Genomic DNA, 19,091 nt, shown 5'->3' on the forward strand with positions numbered 1-19,091 from the left:
AACCCCCCTTTCTTGCGAGCTTGCAAGCTCAGTGACCACAGCAGACTTCAGGCTCTCCAAACCCCTTTTGTAGGTCTCCATTCTCCAGCAGCCCTTTTTTTTCCATCCTGAAGGAAAGTTCTTGGAGCTTGGCAGGTGGGACCATCCCTAACATCAGTGTGAAGGTGTGAAAAGGGACCATCCCTGTGCGGTGGTTGCTCCAGATAAACCCCTAAAAGAGATTGAGCTTCAGTGCTTCCTGAAGACCACAGGAGGAAAGCTGAGCTTTTTGCTGAGAAACATCTCAGGAAAGCCCAAATGACCTCAAAATGCTGATCTTATTTGACAAGTTTTGAGGTGTTCACAGGGATGCTGAGGATTAGGGTTCAGCCCCTTGCATGCTTCCTCCCTTTCACACACCACAGAAAAGGGAGCAGGATCTACGCACACGTGATGCTTCCAAATTCTGGGTTTGAAACCCCTCTGCAAGTGTCACAAATGTCTTCATCTGCTGAAGGTTGTTCTGTGTTCATTCTGCTTGGTGGCTGCCACCATTCCATGCTCTGCTGCGGATTAGGTCAGACAAGGGGGCAGTTGCTGCCACCAGGCATGGTACTGCCATGTGCCTCCTGTTATCACCATGTGCCCTGGCAATAGCAGGAGTGGAGAGGAAGCAGAGGTCCTGTGCCTTCAATAGCCTCCTGATCCCCCCTGTGCTTGGTCTTCCAAAGGTTCCTTGTCAAGGCTGAGGTGCCTCTGTGGAACCAAAACAAAAGGGTAATGGGAGTCCCAAGGGCACAGCCCACTGCTTTCCTCTTGCTTGGGGTGACCATGACCCATCACAGAGATGGGCCTGAACTCCTGAAAGGAGTCACAGCCCCTTTTGCCCTTCCTGTACACTCTCATCCTCTGAATTATTGTCTTATTTTCATTCCACTCCAATGAGCTGTCAGCAACAGATACAATAATTCAGCACAATAGAAACACCAACAGATGGGTAATTGACCCGCGTGCCTTCCTTACACCGGAGTTCAGTGCTGCTGCTCAAGCCATAAATTCCTATATCTGCTCTTCCAAAATCCCTGGGCCTTTTATGAGGAAGACAACTGGTGCAGGCTTCCTGTGAATGCTCTCTCAGAGTTACTGTCATCCCTGCCTCACGCACCAGAGACACTGACTGAGTCTGACAAACAGGACTCACCGGGTAGAAGAAAACAGCTGTGGATCCTCAGGGATACCTGTAGGGAGCCTGCAGACAGGGACTGGAAAAGTACAGGCCAGAAAAACAAGCACACTGCACACAGGGCAAACGCTCAAACTGTTATCATGTCCTCTGATACCTGAGCAAGCGTCCACCTACACTAATGCCTGCACAGATGGATGGATACACAAACACTCAGATGGAGAAAGAGATATGGGGATAGCGCTCTCCAGTAATGTAAATCTTCAGAACACCACTGAAATCACTGGCACTAAATCCATTTGCACTTTTATAGGATTTGGCAAGTAGCCTTCCTAGCAGGGAGTAAGCTGAAAAGACTCAGGTACCCAGCTCCTGTATTTACACCTTGGGAGCTGGGCACTTAACTCTGCAAGGGCCTTTTCTAAATCCCTCCTTGTATTATTTTCCTTTCTCCTTCAGTGTGTAGTTTCCTTGTTTCTGTGGTACAAAACCTGTTTAGTCTCTCTCAAAACAGGTCAGAACAGCATAATGCTGCTCATCACTTCTGAACTAGCATTTTGTTGCAAAGTATAAAACCCCCACATCTGGGAATAAAGGTGGCTTCACATTCAGCTGTTTTGTATTACACTGGGAGCCAGGACTGAGATGAAGGGGGTACACTGGGTACTGGGGAGAGGGGAGTTACTTGTCACCCTTCTCTCACAGAGCAGATGGGCTTTACTCCTAGCTAAGTCACTCCTTGCACTGGAGACGTGCAATTTGTACCCCACCTTCCTTACTTGTGACAGCTTCAAGAGAAATATCCCAGCAGCTTTTAATTCCTCAGCATCACTTTCCCAAGCTGTTAATGAAACACGTTTTGAAAGCAGAACAGGTACCTGAAATGACTTTTTTTTTCTTCTTCCCACATCCCCACCTCTCGTTTCTATGCCAGGTCTCCAGATCATCTTCCCTCAGTATTTACAGGAGAAGTTTGTCCAGTCTGCCTTGAGCTACATCATGTGCAATGGCGAAGGGGAGTACATCTGCCGGAACAGCCAGTGCGGCTGCCAGTGCGCGGAGGAGTTCCCGCAGTGCAACTGCCCCATCACCGACATCCAGATCATGGAGTACACGTTAGCAAACATGGGCAAGACCTGGACAGAAGCCTATAAAGATCTGGAGAATTCAGGTAATCGAGCATAACTCATGTTTCAAGCAAAGCATGTCAGATTACACCAGGTCAGGATCTTTCCTTCTCTCAATCTAATGCTCCAGTTTAGACAAAAAAGTAAAGGGTATTGACCCCAAAAATGTGATGTTAGTCTTGAGGGAGTGCCTTTTTTCTCTATTACACACACAGGTAAAACCACGCACCACACATAATTCTATGTGTAAGTGGATACTCTCTGTGGAAGAATTTGTTTGATTAAAAATCTGATTTTTCATACCAAACCACCTCAGAATCTCTCTTTAATAGTTCTACAGAGAAACTTCCACAATATGAATGATGCAGAAATTGCTTTTCAGATTTGCATGAATGATTTATTCTGCTTTGGTGAAAGGCAATTCAGAGAGAAAGAGCACAGGCCAGATGACACCTCATTTGAGATAGAGAGGAGAAGGGAAAATTACTTCTCTCTCCTACAGTGCCAGTGTCCCCTGATGTGAACGTTTCTCTTCTCCCTCCATTTTCTCCCAGTGTGTCCTTGGGGTGTCAGAGAAGTTTGTTCCATGTTGATGCTGGCAACACCCACTGTAGGTGTGTTGTAATAGTTGGGCAGTAAGCATCCTCAAGGGTTTGAGGAGCAGCCATACCTGTGCAATTATAGCCTTTTCTTTAGCAAGTGGTCTCCTTACCCTGAAGCCACATGGGCACTAAGCAGAACTTAATCGAGAACTTATCCCTGTGCTAGCTCACACCTCTTAGTGTTAGCCAGCTACTTTCCAACCCATTTTCTTTAATGATTATGGTCATAACTGTCTAGGTCTCCATGTTAGGAAAGAAAGCTATGAGGAAGGGACCATCTAGCTCCTTTCAATTCTTCTTCAGAAATCTCCCAGCAGCAATTTCTTTCTTCATGTTGAAGGTCATCACAATCCCTTTAATGGTTGAAATGAAGTGGCCTATGATGTTTCCTCAATGGGCTGTTGAGGACTGCTTCATGCTTGGATATGTGAACCCTGCTGGTGTTCCTGCTGTTGTACATCCTTATGTCCAGCTCATGCTGTCAACTAGGTGTTCATCTGAGCAAAGTTAGAGTAGTAGTTAATGACGTGAGGCTGACTGCTGTCTTGGCAAGTTCCACCTCTACACTACGGGGATCCAAAAGGCTGGGGCAGTTCCAGAAGCAGGTCACTAGTGGAAGAGGTCAGTGGTTTTCTGGGAGGTCCATGGATGGAGTAGGTACCCAAGAGTAAACCAGAAATGATGCTTTCAGAAGCTTCTGCTTGCTCAGTACTATGCAGATTAGGATTCCTGGCAGTAGCTAGTTCTGGCACAGGGTCTTCATGCAAGATGCTCAAGAGCCACACATGGCCACCACTCATCAAACCCCTTTACACTCCCAGGGGATCTAACCCAGACACCTAGAAGGGGAGAGCCCTATGAAGAGAGAAGACTTACAGACCCACAGTGATTGTTTTACTGTTACATTCTGTACTTGTTGCACTCCATCTAAGCAAAGACTTAGATCTAAGCAAAGATAATTATATTCAGTCTCCTTCCCCTTGAGATTTAAACAGGGGAAGGTGTTTTTCATTTGCTGTGTTAAAGTGACACATTGCAATGCAATTCTCTGCTGTGCTGTAGCCATCTTCCATCCAGGGCTGGAGGCTTTTCAGGGCTAGATGGAGTGATTATCTTTATGTTTAAAGCTGCTGCATCTCATTCATCACTTTGTTGCATCATGCGTGAACTTATCCTTGGAGATGAAAGTGGCTACCACAAAAGACTCTAGTATTAGTATTTTGCTGCTTTGGTTTTAATAAATATTCCCAATAACTAGAGGATTTTCTTCATTATGAAGAGCAGAAAAGAAATCTCTAATGACATCTGAAGGCTTTTCCAATAAAGTGGGCTGAAAGGCACGTGAGTGCTCTGAAAACAAATGCCATTTGTGCAGGAAGCTGCAGATAGCCTGAAAGATCTGTATTCTGTTTCTGATCTGTGTTGGATTCCTCTATCAATTTGCAAGAATCCTGCAGGGCAAATCAAGAGGTGGTGTGATTTGGGATGGTATCTTCAAAGTCAAGAAGGCTGCAGTGAACTGATGCTGCTTTAAATCAGCTTAGGAGCTCTCGGTCCTGTGCTTCATTGCTCATGTGTAGATGGAGGAAAACAACACTACCTTATTCTTGACATTTTAGTATGGCTGGCCAAAAATTTCTGCATCAGGGCTGTGATTCTGGGTTTTAAAACAGCCTTTTGATTAAAAGTCAGGATTTGGTTTTGGCATTTTTTGCAGTATTAATTGCTTTCTGATGGAACAGTGATTCTTTTTTTTTAACTGAAAAGACAATCAGAGGAGAAACTGAAGTTTCACTTTTGAAAGAGATGTTTGATGTGGCCGTTTCCCTGTGATGCTCTCCAGAGGCTGGACCCTCTGCCCTGTACCATCTGTAACGCTGAGTCATTGCCATGGGACTGCCTGCAGGGACAGGGTGACTCAGCACAAAGAGATGCCATGGGATTATGGGAGATGTAGTCCTGACCATCTTCAACACTTTCTGAGCAGATAACTAGAACAAACCCAAATGCAAACAGATGGATTAATTAATTGGGAAGTCTCAGGGTTAAGAATGAACTATTCCCAGAAAGGCACAAGACTTAGCACCATGCAGCCATAGTCTTGAGATAGCTCCAGAGAGAGTTCTGGAGACATGAAGAAACTATTCATTGTAGAAAGTAGTTTCCTTTTTTCACTCCCCTCTTTATAAAACCAACCCCATCCAGCTTTTCTTCTGCCAGGTTTCTTTGCTCATTTGTTTTCCCCCCAGCATTGCACTGCAGTATCAAAATGTGCACACTGCACTGAAATTTCTCCCTTACCCGTCTCTATGAAAAATGTAGCACATTCATCATCAGAGGGAAAAAAGAGCTTGGTCTTTTGCACAAACAGGATTTTGAGGGAATTGATTTATAAGGGGGGGAAGTGAATGCAAGACTTTTACTGCTGAAATGTACCGCGAGTAATCAGCATGGTCAACAGAAGCAATTATACATGATGATAGTTTCAGAAGACCACTGAAGAGGAGAGAATCATTTTTCGGGAGGAGAAGGGCATTGAAAGCAGCATTGCAAAGAGAGTGAAAACCTGGGAGATGATTAAAAACAAAGTATCTCTCCATTATCTTGGGGAAAGAAAAGAGACAAGCAGATCTCCCGTGGATCTTGATAGTGATTAGTTTTATTAGGTGCTCAGTTTCACCATGTGATGAGTATGACATGAACATCCATTTAGCATCTATGTAATGATGGTACTGACTAACACAGAGATATTCTTTGTTAGGCAGTTAAGCATGAACTGCAAGTTACTGAATAATAGGAAATCTGTTAGACAAATATCCACAAGCTTTGTATGATAGACTGTAAATTATCTAGTCTAATTTTCCTCAATACTTCTATGGATTATTTTTCTTTATTGAAAAGGTATCAGCCTTTTCAAGCTTTCATTTTCTGGCTATTGTCCTCTCTTCTGAAAATGAGATGAAGAAGTTTTAAGAAAAGATCAGGAAAGGAAGAAAAATGATGTAGATAATGTACAGGAAAAGATGGCTGCATTTCTTGTTGGATGCTTTGTGGAGTGTACAGCAGGGCTATAGTTCAACCTCCTTACAGAAGTAAGACTACCATCAGCACTACTAGATCAGGTCAGCCATGGCTCTGTTTAGCAGTCTAAAGTGTTCTTCAACATTTCTGAGCAGCACATTCCAGTGCTGCATTACCTCCAAGTGAAGAAGTTGTTCAATAAATCATTTGAAGTGCTCAATCTGCAATCTATTGCTTCTTGTTATATCAACTATAAGAAGAGTTTCTCTCCTTCATACGTGTAAGTAACTTTTAAGCAGTTGTAGGCTGTAATTAGGTTGCCCCTTGGCCTCTTTACCCAATTTAACAAGCGCAGCTTCTTCTGCCTGACCTTGTAGGACTTGTGGCCCTTGACCACCGCAGTAGTCCTTTGCTGTGGCCTCCCAGTTTCTCAACACCCATCTCTAATTGGGTGGCCCCAAAGCTGTCACAGAAATGCAGATGCAGCCTTAGCAATACCATGAAGAGGGGAATATTAACTTCTGCAGCCTACTGGATTTAGTCCAGTATACAGTGCTGCTTCCAGTGAGAACATAGTGTTAACCCACCTTTAGCATGGTGCCAGCCATAACCCCCAGGACCTTTCTAGCAGCTCTTATTAAACTGGTTGTTTCCAAGCCTATACTGATGCATGGGATTTTTCTCTCCTGGTTCAAAACTGTATTTACCTTTATTGCACTTCACAGGTGTTTTGTTGGTCCACTCATCACATTTCTCCAGTTCTCTTTGTGTCAAACACAGCTTTCTGGTGTCAAAAAATGGGTTATTTTCTGATGAGGAAATTGGAACTGTCTGTTTTTTCTATATGAGGATACTCCAGCCTGATAATGAGTCTAAGCAAACACTACTTCTCAGTTAGGAAGGGGTGGTCATGAACAGAACCAACATCTCTATATACTATTTTGTAATGAAAAAACCTCAAACAAACCCAAAATAATGTGAGGGGTTTTTTGTTATCAAACAAAAGCAAACAGAACTAAAGTGATCACAAACCAACATTTAACAACAAATATTTGGATCAGTTATTTTTTTCCCTTTGGCTAAAATTGACACATTTAGTTCTGACCTTAGTCCTGCAAATTGCTTGATTTTGTTTTCATTGTTACAGAAAACAACTCATTTAACTTCAAATGAAGTAAATGAGAAAAGAAGAACCAAATGCTCTTTTTGAAAGATGAGAAGCAGGACATTGGAACACAGTCAAAACCCTTCCTCTGGGGACTTTTATAAAGCCCTTTTTTCCTCTTATTTTAACACAAAGTGATTTGACTTCAGTAACAAACATCATTTTAGGAGCAGCTAAAACACAACTTAAATGAGAACTCTTTAACTGACAATGATTACAACTCCCTGCTTTTTGCTCATAACCCCTAAACTATGATCCCATGCCCCAGGGAATTTATTCTCCTTTTTTTTTCTCCATGCATTAAATGAATTGTTTCACTCTAATACTCTCTGGGTTTTGGTTCTCATGTAGGAGCAGCAACAGCCATGGAATTAGTGGGATTGCTGGGGAAGAATGTCAGACCAGTGAGCTAAACATAGAATGGTTTGGATCGGAAGGAACCTTAAAGCTCCTCCAGCTCCAACCCCTGCCACGGGCAGGGACACCTTCAACTAGAGCAGATTGCTCCAAGCCCCTGTGTCCAACCTGGCCTTGAACACTGCCAGCGATGGGGCAGCCACAGCTTCTCTGGGCACCCTGTGCCAGCGCTTCAGCACCCTCACAGGGAAGAGCTTCTGCCTAATGTCTGATCTTAATCTCCCCTCTGTCAGTCTAAAGTCATCCTGTTAATGAAAACCTTTGAAGTTTTGTTACAGTTCAGAAACCTTTGTATTTCTCCACATTTTTGTGTGTTCCAGATGAGTTTAAATCCTTCATGAAAAGGCTACCTAGCAACCACTTCCTGACCATTGGGAGCATCCACCAGCACTGGGGGAATGACTGGGATCTGCAGAACCGCTACAAGCTGCTGCAGAGCTCCCTGGAAGCCCAGCGCCAGAAGATCCAGCGCACTGCCCGCAAACTCTTTGGCCTCAGTGTCCGGTGTCGGCACAATCCTAACCACCAGCTGCCTAGAGAAAGGTATCTTCACCCTTCATTGGGGATGGGTGTCGTGTGAGGGGTGACTGGTGGACCCAGGCTTGTGCTTTGACCTAAACCCAACAGCCTAAGTGTTTGGGTATGGGATGTGCTAACATAGAGGTGTGAGGGGAAATGTTAAAGACTGGGAGTGTGTTGAAACCTCTGGACGTGTAAGTAACCTTTATCACACACCTAAACACATTCACATCCCTTCTGTGTGGTCTTAGCTACCCAGATAAAGAACACCCACTTATTTTGTGGTATTCTGCAGGAATATTACAGGGCTAACAACAGACAGCCAAGCAGACTAAGCTGCTTTTTAAGCGGTTTTGCCTCATGTACTGCAGCCAAGCTTTAAGCCTCCATTTGCTGCTGAGATGGATATACAGAGCACAAGATGTTTGGAGCCCATTTTGGAGTTGTGCTCCTCAGTGAGTGTAGCCAGAGTGAAAGAGAAGCTTTAGTTTCATCTGGGATAAATCGCATCTCTTCTACAAAATGCAGAGTGACCCCACAAACCTGTACTGATCAGAAGCCTACCAATCTCAGTAGATTACAGCTACAGCAACTATTGATTGGTATTGATTGATTGATTAGGCTTTGATATCTAATACTGGCCTTCTGGGGCTCGTTTCAGCCCTGACCTATAGCTCAGTTTACGTTTGCTTCTAGTCATTTTTTGGAGACTTATATCAGCAGATTTTAATAAACATCTCTTGATGTTTCTTTCTACATTGTCTGAAATAACACTGAAAGTCTTGGAATAAAGGAGTCCAAGTGCCTTTTCGTCCATGTTTCTCTTGACAGGATTAGGTCAATATTGGGGGTAGGGGAGGAACTCTTTTTGAATCTCATTCATTACCTAAATTCAAGAGAAAATTAAGTTATTGACTGCTGTCCCCTGTTATCCTCCAGCTCCCCGGCCACTAAACACACTGAGCTTTCGTTTCACCACTGCGCAGCTTAGGAAACTCTTCCAGGGTTTAACATCTCTTTAATTACCAAGAAATCTCATGTTTCTGGGCAAAGACTCCATAGACTTACTAGGGATGAGGAGAAATATCTATTAAGTTTAAGAAATTAGGGGAAAAAAAACCTTTGGAAAACTTCCTAAAATAGGCCCATTCCTGCCAGCTGGCTGAGCTGCTAGAACCAAGCCAAGTGGTGGAGGAATCGCAAGCACATCCAGGCACAATTCTGAGTTGTACCACAACAACAACAAAGCGAAGCAGCAGTAAGCAAATACCCAGCCAACCATGGTGCTGCAAAACATTCAGCTAAATACATCTTTAGCATTTCTCTTCTATTTTAAAGAGTCAGCCACGCAGAAAGGCAGCCTCCATCTAATACTGCAAAATCTGGGGGAAGGAGGATGAAGTGGCTGATGGCAGCTGGGTTTTTAACTGACTGATGTGCTTGATTTGTTTAAGTCAACACCAAGCAGGCATATTATCATTTCCTTTCTTATTTGTCATGCTGCATTTGTAGCAAGGCAGGGGAGCAGCTCAGTAGATATGCAGCAGAAGAGGTATACGTTTCACTGTGCCTTTCACCAAAGCCTGGAAATACTCTAATTTCCTAATTGTTACTGTACAGAATGACAGATGCTTATCAAGCATGCCAGTGGCTTTGAAAGGATGGAAAGGTTCTATTTAGAGCAAGCCTTTCTCTTTTATAGCAACCTTGCATTATATATTCAAAAGCAATGGAAAAGAGAAATACAATTACTGTTGATGGTCCTCAGGGAAAGGAGGGGGTGGTGATCCCAAGAGAAAGAGTAGGGATTTTGGCAATTAGGCTGATTCTCCATGAACTTTGCAATAGCGAGGAAGGCTATGAAAATACATATTTATAATGGCTATATTTACAAATATATGTTTTTTAACATATATACACATAAATATTCCTGCTTTTGCTTAAAAACCACCTCTTTGCAGGCAAGTTTGTTGTTTTTGTTCCAAGTCTGAAAAAGGAAGCACCCCTCAGCTGTTAAAACATCAATGTTGAATGAGTACCCACGGCTGCATTATGGATGTAAAATATAAATAACATCCAAAGAAAGGGGGGCTGCTACATGTTCTGGGCTCCAGCCAGATTGTCATTAGTTAAGAGTACATCATGCAGCTGCTGACAGTAAAAATAGCTTTTTTTTACTTCACTGTGCCACACTGAAAGCCCAAAAGTACCTCCCCGGCAGCTAGTGCTGGTTGGAAAGAGGAAGGTGAGTTTGCAAAGAACTTGTTAAATCCCTACCTTTTACTCTAGCAACTAAAAAACTAGAATCTGTCCTTCTGGCTCCAGTTTCTGATTGTTTTTGGTTTTTTTTTGTGGGGGTTTTTGTTTGTTTGGGTTCTGTTTTTGTTTTGCTATGGTTTGTTTTTCTAATGAGCTCAGACACCATCTACAACAAAGTGGTAGCTTTGCCTCAAGGGTCACCCATCAGCTTCTTCCCCTCCCCAGACCTGATTCATCCTGAAGTCAGGAGGAAATAAAATTGTTCATCACCTTTTGGTATAACCTGACACTGGCCTGCAAAACATGTCCTTTTTGGCACAACACATAGGTTTTAAATGGTGAAACAGCTCTTTGTGGTTACCTGGCTCCCCATTCCCACCATTGCCAGGGGCCTTCCCTGTGAGGATGCTGAGGTGCTGGCACAGGGTGCCCAGAGAAGCTGTGGCTGCCCCATCTCTGGCAGTGTTCAAGGCCAGGTTGGACATAGGGGCTTGGAGCAAGCTGCTCTAGTTGAAGGTGTCCCTGCCCATGGCAGGGCATTGGAACTGGATGAGCTTTAAGGTCCTTTCCAATCCAAACCATTCTATGTGATGTTTGCATGTCTCCAGTGAGCACCAGCAAGAAAATACAACAAAATAACTCTCAGTCACCACTTTCCCTGGATGTAGTTCTTTTTCATTTTAGTTTTGGAATGTAAGATATTAAAGCTGAATGCAAAATTGCTTGACAGTGACCTTTGAAGACTTAGTTTCCCTTTTTTTCACTTCCACATGCTCTGGTACTTTACACTTTGAACTAGCAGAGGTAGCAAATATTAGGCAAAATAACATTTGCAATGATATGAAGAGGGAGAAAGATAAACCAGTGACATTTTAATGAAAAAGAAAATAATTAAAATGTAAACCAATGGCTTCTCTGCTGCTGGCTTTTAGCTTTTAAAGTAGGTCTTTCCAGCTTCCTTCTGCCCTGACATCCCTTGGTTATATTCACATAAGCTGAGCCATCACAGGGATGCGTCTTAGGAAGTTTACCTCCTGTCAGATCGAGGGCTGTGACTGAGTCTCCATATATTCTTATCCTGCCCCAGTTACAAGACAAAATGGGATAATTTATACCACTTTTCCTCTCTCTCATTTTCTCACACTTCCCATTGTCATGTTTGTAGCCGATGCCCAGCTCTGCCCTGGATGCTGCATTTTCATTTAATTACATCCTTTATTGCTGCCATCAGCAGATGGTTGGTAGGCTCCTTTTTTTTTTTTTGTCCTACTTGTGTCTTTGCTGAGTGCTAAGACATATATATCCACCAAAAAAAAACCTCAGCCCTCTTTCTCTTGATCTCCTCCCATCCTTCCTCCACAAAGTGGACCTGGGAAAGAGGAAAATAACTGGTTTTGATTGCAAGATATCAGCTGAGATTCCCCTGTTAGTGTAAGAGAGGGATGGAACGATAGAGTTTTTTTTCCCCTCAGACAGACAGGATGTGATCAGCTGGCTCCAATTTTTATTGTGCCCCCTGAAGTCCTTGTCCCGTGAACTCAATGGTATTATCAACATGTCAAACCTGTGTAAAGCATTGAGCCAGCACTGCACAAATATGCTGGGAATCCTATGCAAGAGGAAATCAGGACAGTTGAGTTCACCTGCACAGAGCTGGAATTGGGATCTGGGCATGGTAGTTGTTCAGCCTGTGTTTGGCTGTCATTTGCATACGCAGCTGTATGAGGCTGTTGGCAGCTGTATGAAAGTGGTGGCAGCACATGTACAGAAGCACAACTCTGATAATACCTCATCAAACCCATCTCAGAAACCACCCTTAGGCCTATGAGCAGCCATTGCTACCTCATCTGGAAACCCAGTCCCACAAAAAGCAACAAATGTGGCCATGGGGAGAGCTATAGATATGAGGGAAATACTGCCCTTACCTTATAGACAGGGCTAGGGATGCTAAGAGAGTACCTGATGGAGCTGGACATTTACCACCTCTCTGCCACCAGCTCTCTGGCTCAGCTCTTCATTTCCTTTGTGCTCCTGGGCTTCTCCTTGTCTTAGTATAATTTACATTGGAAGTGGGAGCTAGGGATGAAGTCTGGGGCTGCAGGAGATATTCCCTTCAAAGCAATCTCTGATTTTCATCACTGCCATCAAGCCCAACAATGGGAAGAGGCAGCATGCAGGAACCTTGTGCTTCCCTTCAGCAGTTCCCCTAACCCAGTGACCCCAGGCAGCCTGTGTGTATATATTGGAGGGTTGCTTTGGTTTTAGTTTGTTCTCCTCTTGCTTATGCTTCTCTAGCTCCAGGCTTAGATTGCTTAGAAGTAAAGAAAGAAGCTTTCAAGGAGGTGCATGGAGGAATTGAGGTGGGTTCACAGCACCTTAGGGAGATTGAAATGTGGAATCAGGGTGCCTTGCTGAATTCAAGTGCATTTGGCACTTTCCAAACAGGAACTGTGAGGCTTCAGATAGGGTAAAAAATATTTGTATTGCTGGGAAAGTGAGAAAAAATTCACTGATGAGCAGAAGGCAGAGTCCAGCCCCCAGGGGATGGTTTGGAGGGTGCTTGTTGCTGTCAGCAATGTGTTTTGCAGACACACTGTGCTGTGCTGTCTCTCCCTGCTGAAGCAGAGCTGTCCTAGAGACCAGGAGGAGACGTGCACTTCTAGGGACCAGGACTGTTGCCGTCTCCCTCTGCAGCAGATATTTATAGGTGTCACTGCCTTGCTACCAAGCTCCCCATCCAACTTTGTCTTTTCCATTAGCAGGAGAGCTCCTGTTAGCTGTGGATAGGGAAAAAGACCCAGGCAGCCCTGTATCACAGGAGGAATGTGAAAGTTGACTGTTCCTACATTCAAGGCTTCACAATTTTCCTGCTAATTCACTGCCTTTTTCCTCACTAATTATTTTCCTTTCACTCAGTTTCTTCCTGCTTCTTTTCATTCCTGCCTGTCCTGTCTTTCAGTTGTTGCTGCTGTTTCAGTTTCCTCCTTTCTCTATGCCTATTCCTCCCGCCTGTGGTATTTCTCTCTCATTTTTCCTCCTAGCTGCATTTCCCCCCCACCCTTTCTGCTTCTGCCCCTTGACTACTTCTTTCCTTCCAGTGCTTTCCTCTGTTTCCACTCTCATCCCTTCACTCGCTCCCTCCCCCTAATCATCTTGCTGTTCTTTGCTGCTGTATCATTTAATGCCTTCTTTGATACAGCCTACAGCTTAATGATTATTCGGAGGTCAGGCGATGCAGGTGCCATGAATTTCTCTAATCCAGCTCTGAGAGCCTCTGTCCATAATCACTCCTCCTGTTCTACAGGGACTGAATCCTAATTTGTCATTAGTCAGTCCTCTCACTGCAGCACTACCAAGAACTTCTTGCCCAGAGGAGACAATGAAGTATTCATTAGCTGGGGGGTGGTGGAGGAAAGGGAGGGAGAGGGTGGCTGAACAAGGCCTTCAGCTGAAGGCTGCTGAGAAAGGAGTCGCTGTGCTGAGATTTCCCCGGGGCAGTGGGAAGGGGGAAGAAGGGGCCACAAGGCAACATAGCAAGGGACTTATACAAAGGCAAACGTGGGTTACAGTGTTATTCAACAGGAGTTGTTCCAGGGCTGCAGGATGGGAGGGGAGGATGCTGATAGAGCAGTTTGGGGAGTGATGGGGCCTGAGGATGGGCAAGTATAACTGTTTTACAGAGAAGAGGTGGTCAGTTATCAGTGGACTTTTAAAAGGCAGACTGTTTTAGCAGCTTTGTCTCTATGCACCCTGACTTCCACCCTCTTTTCTGCTATTCCTGAGCTCTGCACTGTAAGCAGAGGTTACCATTGGCTTTGCCTCATCCCATTACATTGGAGAATGCAGGAATTGCCAGTGCCATGGAGGGGAGTTTTCTCCTGCTAGCCTAGGAGTTGTGCTGACCTGTGATCTCTGATAGCACCTCAGCCTCTGGCGTGGCTTTATCAGCTCTATTCCTATGGCTGAAATCTGTCACTGTAGAACTGATGAGATCCTTGGCAGGAGACTGTGCCAGTCTCAGCTCCTAGAGCAGCATGAAGAGAGAGACTTCAGTTGATCAATTCTAACTTCCAGCTATTTCTTATAGGGCTTGTGAACTCCACCAAGGAATTAAACAGCAGATGAATGATTAAATCTAGGGCATCAATGTTCCTAGAGCTCTGCTTCAGATGAATCCCTAAAAACACTGTGGTTCTAGTAAGATGCCAATAACACTCTATGAAACTCTACCATGCTAATGGCTTTCTTCTTCCTACTTGCAGGACAATACAGGAATGGCTTACGCGGGTCCAGTCTCTGCTCTACTGCAATGAGAATGGGTTCTGGGGGACCTTTCTGGAAAGCCAACGGAGCTGCGTTTGCCACGGTGGCACCAGCCTGTGCCAGCGCCCCATCCCTTGCATCATCGGAGGCAACAACAGCTGTGCTATGTGCAGCCTTGCCAACATCTCTCTCTGTGGCTCATGCAACAAGGGCTATAAGCTTTACCGGGGTCGCTGCGAGCCTCAGAATGTAGACTCGGAGCGGAGCGAGCAGTTCATCAGCTTTGAGACAGACTTGGACTTCCAAGACCTAGAGCTGAAGTACCTGCTGCAGAAAATGGACTCTCGCCTGTATGTGCACACCACTTTCATCAGCAACGAGATCCGCCTGGACACCTTCTTCGACCCCAGGTGGCGCAAACGCATGTCCCTCACCTTGAAGAGCAACAAGAACCGGATGGACTTCATCCACATGGTGATCGGGATCTCCATGCGAATCTGCCAGATGCGCAACAGCAGCCTGGACCCTATGTTCTTTGTCTATGTCAACCCCTTCAGCGGGAGTCACTCCGAGGGCTGGAACATGCCCTTTGGGGAGTACGGCTACCCACGCTGGGAGAAAACCCGCCTCCAAAACAGCCAGTGCTACAACTGGACCCTGCTACTGGGCAACCGGTGGAAAACCTTTTTTGAGACTGTCCACATCTACCTACGCAGCCGGACTCGGCTGCCCTCTCTACTGCGTAATGAGACTGGCCAAGGGCCTGTGGACCTTTCTGACCCCACCAAGCGCCAGTTCTACATCAAGATCTCAGATGTGCAGGTGTATGGCTACAGCCTGCGTTTTAACGCCGACCTACTGCGCAGTGCTGTGCAGCAGGTCAACCAGTCCTACACGCAAGGCGGGCAGTTCTATTCTTCCTCCTCTGTCATGCTCTTGCTGCTGGATATTCGGGACCGAATCAATAGACTGGCACCTCCTGTGGCCCCGGGGAAGCCCCAGCTGGATCTGTTCTCTTGTATGCTCAAGCACCGCCTGAAACTCACCAACAGTGAGATCATCCGCGTGAACCATGCTCTAGACCTGTACAACACCGAGATCCTCAAACAGTCGGACCAGATGACAGCCAAACTCTGCTAACCCGGACTTTTCCATGGACATGTTGGTGATTGATCCTTTTGCTGTAAAAAAAAAAAGTACAATAAAAGAGAGAAAAAAGAAATAAAAAGAGGAAAAATTAAAAAGGAAGAAAAGTGGGGGGAAAGTAATGGGGAAACCCGAGATTTGTAAAATGTAATTAATATACAGAAGAGAAAAGAAAAGAGGAAATTCTTCATTTGTTGAAAAACTAAGCCCATTCTAGCAGCTGTATAAAACTGTCAGGCATGTTTGTTATTTCTATAATCCGTCATAAAAGGGGAACACCTTACTCTCTCTTGACCTTGGGGGTGTTGCTTGCTACTCCTTAGGGGCAGCAGAGTAAATAAAGGGAGGAGCAGAGGGAGGGGTAATCTTCTGTAATGAACTGTAAAGTTTTCTGCTATGCAGGTGCCAAGACAAAGAGACAAAACCAATCAAAGCAAAGAATCAAACAAGAGTTATATGTAAATGTAAAAGAGCTACCATTATTCCTATAGTGGGAGTAAATGGTGAAAGATAAAAGATATTTCTTCTGTTGAGATTTATGCCAGCTTTATGTGGAGTTATTCACACAGCCTCTGCTGAGCTTTGCTGGAGGACAGAAGGTGATGGCAGTCCTATGACAGGAACACTAATGCCTCATTGGTGAGAGGACATGTAAGAGGTGGAGGGTGGGTGCAGCTCTCAGGTGGCTTCACTTTGGGATTTCCACCTTGGAAAGCTTTTCACCAGAGGTAGTGTCTCAGCATTTGCTGAAGAATGGGATCTGGTCCCTTTGGTTACTTTGGTTCATGCCTTGCATCAGATGCTGCTGACTTCAGTGATGCCAGAGCTTAACCCATGGAGGACCAGCACCTGTAAATCTTCAGGTACTCATCTTTAAGGTATTTCAAGAGTCCCTAAACCAGAGAAAGCCAAAATCCTACGCCACTTTGACAAACCTAAAGGCAAACATACATTTGGCTTTTTGCCTCAGGTTCTGAGTTTTCCAGTAACGCTGGGAAACCTTTATCACCACAAACACCAAAGCACCAGATAACACATTTCCAAGGAAACTTAGAGGCATTAAAAGATGCACATGTCCATTTTTTATTTGGGGAAGGAAAAAGCCCTTTTACTTTCTTATGTTTCCATGGCTGTGAATGAAATCCTTGTGTCACTTACACTTTCTTTGTCTAAAAATGTAAGTCCAGAAAACAGATGAGAAAATCTTATTAAGATACCTGGAAAAGCATTAAAACTGAGGGGTGGGAAGGAAAAGCACAATAACCAAATAGACCCTGAATCTGCAAGGATAAAGACAAATTAAAGAGAGTTATCAAACAGAGCAACTAAAATAACTAAAAGGTGGGTAAAATGTTGTGGAGTGTGTGTTTGTGTGTGTTTGGATTTAAAACAAATAATACATCAAATGGAACATTTGAATGTAGGATAATCTGAGCTGGGTAATGAAGCCTGAACACAGTTGGAGGTGAGTAGTAGGGTGTTTCTCTGACTCTTACTCTGGCAGTGTTCAAAGCCAGGTTGGACAGAGCCTTGGGCGACATGGGCTGGTGTGAGGAGTCCCTGCCTGTGGCAGGGGGATTGGAACTCGATGATCTTCAAGTCCTTTCCAACCCTAACTATTCTGTGATTCTATGATCCCAGGGAAAACCATGCTTGAGCAGGATGGATAGTTCTGATCCGAAGTCCAAAACTCAGATCTGGCTTAAGACTTAACAGGTTGATTTAATTGAGATCAGGAGTCTTGTAGAAACTTCGACCTTCTTTCTTTGAGGTCTTTGGCTCCAATTCTGAGAATAGCATCAGAAAGATGGAACGAGCTAAATGCATTGTGGTGTTATTCATGTGACAGCAGGGATTTAGACAATTCAGTTTGGCTTCAGGTTTAGTTTAATTTGTGTGGTTTCAGTTGATGCTCATCCAAGTTTCCTGAGGAGGAATTGGATACCTTGAGAAAAATACACATTCACTGAAATCTTCTGCTGAACCAGCAATGGGGGCATGAAAGAAACTATCTGGGTAGGCTGTAAGAAAGCAAAAAGGAATCCTAGCCACATAAGCACACATTAGTCCTTGTCCGTCTGCCAAAAGGTGGTGAAATGCATGCATCTGTTATAACAAAAATGTTTCTAGGGACATCTATTGATTTCCATCAGTAGTAACTTTGTGTTTTCCCTAACTTGCATTATCTTTCTCTCTCTACCAGTCAGTCCATGCAACAGGTTGCACTTTTCCCAGTTTGTTTGTCTGATTGATTTTCCTTTGGTTGGTCTTTGCTTTGTGCAGTAGAGGTTTGTGCTTCCCCACCAGTCAAAGAGGTTCCTTTATAGTTGCGCCATTCCTGTGTCAAGATTTCTGATAAAAGTCACCAGCAAGAGTATGCATGGAACTTAGTTTTAAGCAAATAGTAGAGACTATTCATGGGAGATGAATGTCAGATTTGTAATTATGAGTGGAAATAATGTTCCTGACAGCTACATCTATCCAAGCAGGGAATAGAAACGTACTGTTTAATTTACATGTATGACCCAAAGAGCTGACACTGAAAAGAACTATAGTTATTGCTCTAAAAACACTGAATACTGCTTATGAGAAACCTATAGCCTAAGATGCATTCTGAATTCAATGAGATTCCTTCATGGCTGGGAACAGTGACCGTGCTAACACAAAATGAAATTAATTTGATCAATTGCTTTCCTATGAGATAAGTATAGAGCTCCCATGACTGGAAGCCAAAGAAGTTGCAATTAAATCTCAGATCTCGTGGGTAACTAGCAATACATTAGCTAAATCTTGCCCCATATCTGTGGGAATGTTAGGGATCAAATCAACTGCTCTCATATATTGTCACTAATGCTTTGGGATGATCAGCCCTGAGTATTACTGGGCTTCAGAAAGGGGGCAACACAATAAAACATAAGACATTGGGTGCCAATACCACATTAAGCCCTTCCCCAGGTAAAGGAACAGTCTGTGACAGCCAGATCCAGACTCAGACCCCAAAGGTTTGTTTTAGGTTATCTGTGCAGTCAATAGAAGACGTGGAGGCATCTGGCATATTTCTTGATAACAGAAAGCTGAGATCCCCCTAGAGAGGACACACCAGTGCTGTAGTGGTGTTAATGGGCTTAAAAGGAAATTATATCTAAGTCCTCCATTTGGTCAGAAAAAGATAGTTTACAGCCAGTCAGTGACTAGAATGGAGCATAATTAATAGAGGAGAATTAAGTGGAGCTCAGAGAATCCTTTCGCCAATAAACCCAGATTCACTGAACTGCATGATCGGTAGGTATTGTTATAGAGTTTAATGATAAAAGAGACATTTGTACTTTGAAATATGAGTAACCATTCTCTGACTGGTAGAAGACTGAAATTCAGCTTCCTCCCTCTGTACAAGGAGTTAGGGACTAATC

At 44.1% G+C, this 19,091-nt stretch overlaps 1 protein-coding gene across 2 annotated transcripts in view; it reads left to right on the top strand.

Annotated features, from left to right (window-relative positions):
* The window catches only part of BRINP1 (BMP/retinoic acid inducible neural specific 1), an 86,455-nt gene extending 70,235 nt beyond the window's left edge, over positions 1–16,220 (top strand). For both annotated transcript variants that reach the window (XM_062640345.1, XM_062640346.1), the window contains 3 exons: positions 2,097–2,333; positions 7,815–8,037; positions 14,535–16,220. In XM_062640345.1, coding sequence (XP_062496329.1) covers positions 2,097–2,333; positions 7,815–8,037; positions 14,535–15,675 — 1,601 coding nt within the window. In that variant the 3' untranslated portion in view covers positions 15,676–16,220. The remainder of the gene's footprint in view (positions 1–2,096; positions 2,334–7,814; positions 8,038–14,534) is intronic.
* Positions 16,221–19,091: the final 2,871 nt, after the last annotated feature.

The sequence above is a fragment of the Pezoporus occidentalis genome, unplaced genomic scaffold, assembly GCF_034315485.1.
Source record: "Pezoporus occidentalis ecotype Australia unplaced genomic scaffold, CSIRO_AGI_Poc_V1 ctg64, whole genome shotgun sequence".
In the NCBI taxonomy this organism is placed as follows: domain Eukaryota; kingdom Metazoa; phylum Chordata; class Aves; order Psittaciformes; family Psittacidae; genus Pezoporus; species Pezoporus occidentalis.